Raw genomic sequence first — 10,000 nt, 5'->3', positions numbered from 1 at the left:
TTGGTTTGAACCAGTAAAACTATGTATGTTATTTATTATGGCACAAGCTGTTACATCATATCCTGTATATTGGTAAATGATGATAACCTTCTCAAAATCCGGCTTTTGAAATAGGGCATGACACACATAATGGTGCCAGGAGCAATTTTGCAGTTTGCAAAGGGAACATTAAGGGGCCTTGCAATGATCAAGTGCAAAGCCAAAGCCAGTGGAAGTCTTATCGGGCCTTCTGATTAAGACAAGCAGAGTTGGCTGCACAGAGGTGAGCCCTCCGACGTAACGCCGACGTAAATTGTACTCTTATCTGGGAACAAGAAGACTGCGGGGGCTGCCTAAACACAGATAACACCGCTAACGCTACACAGTTAGCGCGCAAGTTGCACAGGTTTTTTTGTAAGTGCAAGGTTCACAGGATAGCAAAGTGTCTGCCTCGGGGGCATGTTGAGAAACAGACAGGAGGGGGAATATGTCTTACCTTGTATGACAGGCCCAAAAGAGGTTATTCCCGCCCAGAGGTGCAATGACTCGCTTCCCAAAACAAACCAAGGTCGAACAAACAGCAACACGGTCATGAACAGAGAACATTGGAACAGCTAAGCAGTGTTGGGGGTAACTCATTACAAAAATAACATATTACATGTAATATATTACTTTTAGCAGTAACTCAGTAATATAACTTATTACTTTTAGGATTTCAGTAATATTATACCAGTTACTTTGTCAAGTAACTCAAGTTACAAATTGAGTTAAAACATTTTTTTAATCAAGGCACATATTTAAATAAAGACACAATCATTTCCTAATCAAACTGTTTTTATGCAAATAACCACTATAGATGACAATAACAAAAGAAAAGAATAACATTTAGAATGTTGGATTGTTTACACTGACTTCAAGGCGGTTGACATTATTTTTCGGGATGGTTCCGGGGCAGCGATGTCATTCTGCTGCTGCTGTTGTTTTGGTGAAAGTAATGCAAAAGTAGTGTCATAAGTAACGGGTTACTCTACACAGACAGTAATATTGTAAAGTAACTTATTACTTTCAAATGAGAGTAACTAGTAATATGTAGTATATTACATTTTGAAAGTAACTTGCCCAACACTGCACCTAAGGGAAGAAAACAGTGGTGGCAGTATCCCCCCACCACCACCACCAACATCTGGGTTCCTGCCTGTTTCACATGGAAGCTGCTCTCGCAACTTGATTGCAAAACACAAACTAAACATTTTTAAGAAAGAATAAAGTGCTTACAGTATATCAAATCACACATCAGAGCAACGCCCCCCCTGGGGAAGAAAAGTCTTTGGGCCCTTTTAAAACAAATTTATTGCCAGTCTGAAATGTCCCTCTCTTTAACAGCTTAACATATAATATCCAACTGTGATGATATATTGATTCATAAAGGCACGCTCAAGCAGAGCTCTGAGCGGGCGGAGGCCGAGCGAGTCTATAAGCATCGCAGCCGGGGCCACTTATAGAACGTTCAGGAGTCAACGTCTGTGTGGACTCCGCTGTTTTCACTCCATTTCCACCACTTCCTTTCTAATAGGCATTTGACTTTACAGCGATAGGCCTACTTAGAACGACATTAAAATGTACCTTTTTAGACAAAGGACATCTGCAAGTCTTTAACATTTTTGTTGATTGACAAAATATGTCTCTAATGTACAGACATAGATTATACCTAATCCAACGCTTGGTTTAATCATGGTTCAATATGTGTCTAATGTACAGACATGGATTATACCTAATCCAACGCTTGGTTTAATCATGGTTCAATATGTGTCTAATGTACAGACATGGATTACACCTAATCCAACGCTTGATTTAATCATGGTTCAATATGTGTCTAATGTACAGACATAGATTATACCTAATCCAACGCTTGATTTAATCATGGTTCAATATGTGTCTAATGTACAGACATGGATTATACCTAATCCAACGCTTGATTTAATCATGGTTCAATATGTGTCTAATGTACAGACATAGATTATACCTAATCCAACGCTTGATTTAATCATGGTTCAATATGTGTCTAATGTACAGACATGGATTATACCTAATCCAACGCTTGGTTTAATCATGGTTCGATTGGGCTGCAGGAGAACATCTGGTATGATGTGGTCTCCTCATGACCAGTTGTCATAACCAATGGAGTATTCCAGGGGGCACGGTGGCTCAGTGGTAGAGCTGTTGCCTCACAGTCAGAAGGTCCTGAGTTCGATTCTCGCCTGGGACACTGTGGGCGCTGTGGTTGTGTTCCCCCCCATATCTTCAGTGCCTACTGCCCAGGTGGGGTATCTCGTCGTAAGGGCCTTTCTGTCTGTGTGGAGTTTGCATGTTCTCCCCGTGCTCCCCCAGGGGGTTCCTCCGTATATAACCCCCCCACTAAAAACATGCAGAAGATCAGATCGTCATCGTCATCCGACCAGTGACGACAACATCCGAAGTTGGTCCCCGGGCGCTGTAATAGAAAGCGACCACTGCTCCTGGCCTGCCCCCTGGAGGAAAGGACAAGCCTGGATGGGTCAAATGCAGAGGACATATTTCACCGGCCACCATCAGCATGAGTGTGTGTAGTGGCCGCATGCATGTGTTGTAGTGTGTTCGTGTGACAATAAAGACGGGCTGCCGTCTGAAAATCGTTTATAATCGTTTTATTCCCACTCACAATAAACCCAGAATCAGCTAGGACAGTCAGCTCTCAAACTTGGTTTTGGTTTCAGTACCCCCTTTTCCCTGATTTCTGAATCCAAGTACCCCCTTTTACCCCGACTACAACATTTTTCTTAGAAAAAACTGCCAGAGAAAATTATAGCATATGATGCAAATGAAGAATACAACATTACAAAAAAAGAAATTAAAAGAGTTGCCATTAGTTGCCTCCTGGACAGATTTATTTGAATGTTTCATTTATTTTCATGATTTCTTACATTTTTCCATTTACCCCTTTCTCCTATAAGTATTGATTGATTGATTGATTGATTGATTGCCTTTATAAGTACCCCCTGTAGTACCTCCACGTAGCCCACGTAGCCAGGGCACTGAGCGAGGGCAAGCTAGGCCCACCTCATGTCACATTGTGAAGGTTTGGCGTACTTCTGTACCAGTGTTGGGCAAGTTACTTTCAAAATGTAATATACTACATATTACTAGTTACTTTCATTTGAAAGTAATAAGTTACTTTACAATATTACTGTCGGTGTAGAGTAACTCATTACTTATTACACTACTTTTGCATTACTTTGACCAAAATAACAGCAGCAGCAGAATGACATCGCCGCCCCGGAACCATCCCAAAAAATCATTTAAACCGCCTTGAAGTCAGTGTAAACAATCCAAAATTCTAAATGTTATTATTTTCCTTTGTTATTGTCATCTATAGTGGTTATTTTCATAAAAACACACAGTTTGATTATGAAAATTTGATCTTTTTTAAATATGCGCTTTGATTTAAAAAAAAATAACTTAATTTGTATCTTGAGTTACTTGATGAAGCAACTGGTATAATATTACTGAAATCCTATAAGTAATAAGTTATATTACTGAGTTACTGCTAAAAGTAATATATTACATGTAATATGTTACTTTTGTAATGAGTTACCCCCAACACTGTTCTGTATATGCATGATGTGTTGGGGTGACGACCACAATGGCTATGACCACATGTAATGAACATATAACCTCTGGCATAGGTGGGGGGGGGGGGTCTGTTAGGTAACTACCACAAACCTCTAAGCAGACATACTGGTCAGGAGCCTCCTGATTCTGAGGAACACGGAGTTTTGACAGTGATCCCTGCTTATTTGCAGTGATCATGTTTTCCGTTGCTGCAGAAGACCTCCTGACCAGAGAGAACAAAAGAGAGAAACCAGCAGCATCCCACCACTTCCACCATGGTGAGAAGCAAAATATGTCTCCCTGGTTAACTGGAGCCAGCTGTGTTCAGGAGTGGGTAACAAAAACGCAAACCCCCCCCCCCCCCCCCCCCCCCCTAAAACAAAATAACATTTGCAGTGGGAATTGTGCTAGACACCCAGGGGAGGATGTGGTATTACTGATATTTGCCCAGTCATCATCGTTGTTTAGGAAAGATGCAAAACAACAACAACAACATAACGCTTAATAAAAAGTCTTTTTTTTATGGTAATGGGAAATAGTGAACTTGTAAAAAATGTGGTTAGAAGAGAGATGGAGTCAATTGCGTTGGAAGAAATTATTAGTCAGGGGGTAGATTTTTTTTTGTTAACCTTGAGCCCATAGCATTTTTCTTTCTTTCTTTCTTTTTTTTGCCTGACCTGCCCAGACAGTGACACAATACCCTCACTGGCCACAATTGGAATGTTCCATCTGATAGGAATGTTATGAGGTAGTGGTCAGATATCCCCGTCGGCCTGGTGTCCGAAACACCACTGTATACATTTGAAAAAGAATGCCACATTAAGGCAACTGTCCATTACTTTTCATTCACAGACAAGCACTCTTTAACAGAATAGGTATTAGAAGCAAATGAACAAGGAAACGGCATCAAATTTAAAGATTCAAATCATTTAAATTATAAATGTGATCCCTTCTTGCGATCAACCGCAACGCCGACGTTAAGAATGTGGGCCAGGGGGCGTACAGTGCCCCCCCCACCCCCACACACACACACACACACTTCCTATACCCCCCTACTTCGGGCCCCCTTGCTCGGACCACACCCATTTTCGAACTTGGCCTTCATTGTGATTGGAACGACACACCTGTAACAGTTTCGTGACTACATCTTGCGTGGTTGGGTGTGACGCTATCGTGTTGACATCATCTGTCCAGAGACATAGAAACACCTGGCAAACGATACTCACAACCGCTGCCGTGGTACTTCCCGCTACAATAGGTGTCTCCAGGATCTTCGCATTTTGCCACGATGACACACACACACACACACACACACACACACACACACACACACACACACACACACACACACACACACACACACACACACACACACAGACTCACAAGGTGAAAACAACCGCCGCCACATGCTGTCGCGGCTGGTAAACATTATGTTGTCCAAAGAAAGGGTAAATTAACACGCAGCTCCATGAGGTAGTGTTATCTAAGGCTGAGAAAACTCTCATTCCACCACGCACACCGACACACGCACAAGCGCACGCACACGCGCGCGCGCACACGCACACGCACACACACACACACACACACACACACACACAAACACCATTCCATGTGGAAGCTTCGGGCGCAAGGAAAATGTGAAAATACTAAATCACCAAAATGCCAACTAAATACCAAATACCAACGTGCCAACTAAAACCCCATCACCCTCCCCACTGAAATGCAGTTAATTTCTTGTTTGTTTACTGATGAGTTTGGAGAAGAGCTTTCATGTCTAGCTTCTCTCTTCTCGCTCTTCAGATGATCACGCTCCTCCTACACAGCCATGTGTTCTTGTGTGTTCTGTCTTCTGTTTTGCCTTCACTCCCTCTTTCCCCGTCCAGGATTGGGGATTCTAGAGCAGGTACATAGACGTTTACTGCGGGGGTTAAATCCACCGATCGTGTCTGCCTGGGCTGGGCTAGCAGGTAAATGCTAACTATGCTGAATGGGGAGAACGGGAGGATTTACCCCAGCCTGACCACGCCCCCCCAGTCAGCTACCCCAGCGTTTATGACGAGACATCGACTCAACCTATAGGGGGCGCTCCAAACCCTGTGCTGGTGCACCGCTGATTATGCTGCTGTGACAAGGATGGAAAGAAGCGTTTCATCCAGTGCACCACTTACTATGTATAGAGAGGCAAAGTGACCGCCTACTTCCTGCTTCAGCACTGTACCAGAGATTTTCATCCGCCATTTATTTTCCCATACACATTTAGTAAAATGCGTATAAAAAGAGTTTTACTTCGTCAAACCAAACGGTTTAGCTATATTTAGAATCGGGAGAGACCATAGAACATTTCACCAAAACTTAAAAAAACAACACAGAAAAAACATTTTCTTTAAATCCACAATTTTTTTTACGTTTTGGTCCGCGTGAAATGTTATGTGGCCTCTCCTGTTTCGAAATATATCTGAACCATTTGGTTTGACGAAGTAAAACTATTTTTATACGCTTATTTTATGAAATGTCTATGGGAAAATAAATGGCGGAGGAAAATCTCTGGTACAGCGCTGAAGCAGGAAGTGACGTTCCACTTTGGCTCTTTCTATTGCTGCATGGATGGTAGTAGCTAAATTGTTTAAATGGAGCCTAATGTGACAGCTGGCGGTACTATATCTCCACTATAGTAAACAACAGACAATGGCAGAGGACAAAGTCAAAACATTTCTAACTCAATATTCAGTAACATTTCTCTCTTTTTCTAAACAAAGTAATGGAAACATGAATACTAACACTTTTGGTACCAAAACAGCGAACTCGCGTTGTTTACCTACCTGTCATCACTATGCATGCTTGCTTTTGTGCCCCTCGGCGACTTTGCCAAAACGTTCAGATAGGCGAGAACGGCACGGCTTTGAATGGAAGTGGAAACCACGCCCACTTGGCACCACGCGGCGCAGCGACACAGACTTTCCATCATACCTCATGGCAACTTAACCTGCTCCACCCAAGTTTCACATATTCTGCTCCACCGTCACCTGTTGTTGTGATGGATATTCTCAGTGTGGTTTTGTTGGTGTAATTCTCTTTCAGTAGATATCTTGGCCGTGACACAATGAGGCCATTTACGCCATGGCGTTAACATGTGTTTTCTGTGATCAGATTGCAATCAGATTGTGTTTTATCACTTGAAAGTACAGGTGTAAACACCTCAAAACGCATTGAAGAAGGATTGCGATCTGATCGGCCAAACCACCTCCGGAGGTGGTCAGGGATGCATTGTGTGTACACATTGAACACAAGTGTAAATGCAATGTGTCTCCTCTCAATCTGGATACAGCAACTGTATGCGGATTGAGAGGACACCCATTTCTGCCATCAGATTGCAATCAGATTGCAATCTGATGGCAGAAAACACATGTTAACGCCAGGTGTAAATGGCCTCAGTGATCATACCTTTTGGACCACATTTCAAAGATCCCAGCTGGTTACATTTGTTACATTATGCATTATGTAGTCCACAGCTTCCCATGTTGAGAAGACTGCATCCAATCACCTCGTCAATTATCTTTGAACAGTGTGTCAAAAGGTTAAAGGGTCCATGCGTTGACATATACGGTAATTCTATGAATTATTGCAGTGTCACAGCTGCTTCATAGATTCTTGTACAAGTCATCTGCACATGTATGTCGAAGGAAATGAGAATAAACGCGCGTTTTGAGCAAAAATACTGTATGTATTTTCAGACATAATGTGACTAGGGTATAAATGTTTTAGTATTGAAATAACAGGGCCAAGTGGCCACCTCACTAACAGGCACCTCAAGCACCAAGAACAGCTGAATCAGAAGAGTTGGCCAACCCAAGTGATGAGATAGATTTGCTCGCACTCACTCAATGCCAGAGGTCAGAAAAATAAAGTGTCACGTTTAAAACAATCGTGCTAAAACGTGCAGTTCATTATTCTTTTGACGGTACTTGTTGCCAAAATTTCCAACATTAATCAGTGCTAACCATCAAGAGCGCCTCCATTTTTCCTGCTTGCTAGCCTGCCATCGCAGCTCCCTATAAAAAGCATTAGCTAACATCTTATCCGTCATCAGTCGCCGCAGTGGAGTCGGTATAGCGGCGCTATGCAGATGGCTGTGTGTAGTATGACGTTATGCCGTGCCTCATGTCTACTTGAATAATGAATTATGTTTCTTCCCCTCCATGTGGCTCTAGTGCTGCCTCTCCCAAGTCGAATAGATGAAATGTCTTCTTCCATGACTTGCCCTTTGGTCTGTCTTAGCATCCCTCAACGACCAACTTCCACATGCAGGGGTCATTAAAGCCAGCTCTGCAGAAACGCAGTTTCCCAGCGTGCCAATGTCAGGTCCACGTGTGTGGCTGTGTATGGTGGGAGAGAAATGTTCTCAAACAACGTTAGAATCATCAGTATAATCTAAGCCGGTGGTTCCGGAACTGTGGTACAGGAGGCATCAGTGGTACATGGAATGCTGCCAGGTGGTACACAGGCGGGCGGCAAGCTCGGGGGGTTTGACCAGAGGAAGCCGCAAAGTGATACTGAAAGCTGTAGTTCCTCGAATGGCCACTTGAGGCTGGCTCCAAAAAGGAGTTCCCTGTTCACCCCCATGTTAAAATACCCATCTTTGTAACAGGATTAAGCATGTTTACAGCCTGGTTCAAAACACGGTTTTGGTCCATATAGCTAATTTCACCTTTCCTGACAACTGTATGGGGGGTGAGTTTTTATATAACGCGGCCGTTGAGAGTAAAATAGATGATAGAAAAGAGTATGCTTTGGGCGTGATTGACAGGTCGCCTGTCCAATGATCGCGCAGCTAGCCGATCATGCACCAATTGCAGGCGGAGCTGTGGCTCTGAGGAAAAGAACACTGGTCTCGTGTTGTCTCGCGCCAGCACTCAAGATGGCGACGGCCACACTAGGCTTCAAAACAGGAGTCCAAAAACCAATGCGTGGCATCATGCTGACTTTGTGCATATTCTTAGACGGTCGATGGTGGTACACCAGATGACCTCAAAAAACCCTCACCCTAAAACATAATCATCAGCTTGGTTTCCAAGCTGACAATGATTACATTTGATCACAAAATGTAGAAAATGGTTATAAAAGTCATGTTTAAAAGGAAACTTAAACCGGGAATACTTTCCAGACCCAAGCATGAACCTTGAACAATCCACCCAATATTGCCTTCAATCATTCCCACTTTATTGTTTCTGCACCGACTACTACAGCACATCGCAATTTATGACCTCATGTTTATTCATACGGTGAAGAAATAAGCAGCCTCAATCAATCACTTAATCAATCAGCAGGAGATGGTGGAGATGGTGGGCTTGGGAGAGAACATGTGGGGGGCTTACTTGTAAAGGCTGTCCGGTTCCAGGCACTTGAAGACCACCGAGTACAGAACAGAGTGGGGATGGTCTCCACTCCTCCTGCCCGCAACCACACAGGACGAACCCAGACCAGAGAACAGGTCATCCACCAAACTCAGGAGCTCACCTGGTATCCAGAAGAGGTGGAGAAAGAAAGAAAGAAAGAAAGAAAGAAAGAAAGAAAGAAAGAAAGAAAGAAAGAAAGAAAGAAAGAAAGAAAGAAAGAAAGAAAGAAAGAAAGAAAGTTAATTTTCCATACAGTAAACCCAGAGCAATTTAGGGAGAGAGTGGCGTCAGCGGAGGACCAAAATGCGTGACTCATTAGCCAATGAACAGCCAGGAAGGAAGGGGTCTCGTGCTCCTTTTGAATGCTAAAATAAAGCTGATAATGTACAATTTGATTAAAAAAAAAAAAAAAATCAAAGTACATTTTGCTGCAACTCGACAGTGCTGCTTAATCCAGGACCTTACTTCCTGGAACTCTTGAGAGTAAAGAAAACGGGTCCATTGGAGTGAATGGAGACGTCGCGACTCTTCTACATACACGACTCTGAGTAAACTGCGTTCTCTGTTTAACACTGAGCATTATGCCAGAAAATAGAACGAAAGGGGGAACTTGTCTTTCAACTTGAACTTTCACCTCCTGTTCTGAAAAGTCCAACGCCAAGATGTCCTCGCTTCACACGACCCCATGTTTCAGCAGGAAACCAAACAAAAAAGCAACAGAACAAAACAAAGCACCAAAAAAAAAAAAACGGCCCCAGTCATGAATGAATTTCTGTACTTTTTTAGAGCAGAGCCTTTCCAACCAATGACGGTGCCGTTTTCCCTCTCTGTGTTTGCGAGCGATTCTGAGTTTCACCTCTGGGCTCGGGTCCGGTGGGCTCGGGTCCGGTGGGAGCCATTTCGACGGCAAACCGAGACCCGAGGCAAAATTAGATCTGACTTTCTTCTGGCAGCAGCCCCTACACGGTCCATTATAGAAA

At 43.2% G+C, this 10,000-nt stretch overlaps 1 protein-coding gene across 1 annotated transcript in view; it reads right to left on the bottom strand.

Moving 5' to 3' along the window:
* The window catches only part of astn2 (astrotactin 2), a gene marked incomplete at both ends in the record, with an annotated part of 632,381 nt that overhangs the window by 15,386 nt on the left and 606,995 nt on the right, over positions 1-10,000 (bottom strand). The window contains one exon of the mRNA XM_083657387.1: positions 9,000-9,141. Coding sequence (XP_083513513.1) covers positions 9,000-9,141 — 142 coding nt within the window. The remainder of the gene's footprint in view (positions 1-8,999; positions 9,142-10,000) is intronic.

The sequence above is a fragment of the Poromitra crassiceps genome (genome assembly GCF_964638095.1).
Source record: "Poromitra crassiceps genome assembly, chromosome: 21".
Taxonomy (NCBI): domain Eukaryota; kingdom Metazoa; phylum Chordata; class Actinopteri; order Beryciformes; family Melamphaidae; genus Poromitra; species Poromitra crassiceps.
The sequence above is the reverse complement of the archived record's forward strand: the minus strand, read 5'-3'. Positions and strand labels throughout refer to the sequence as shown.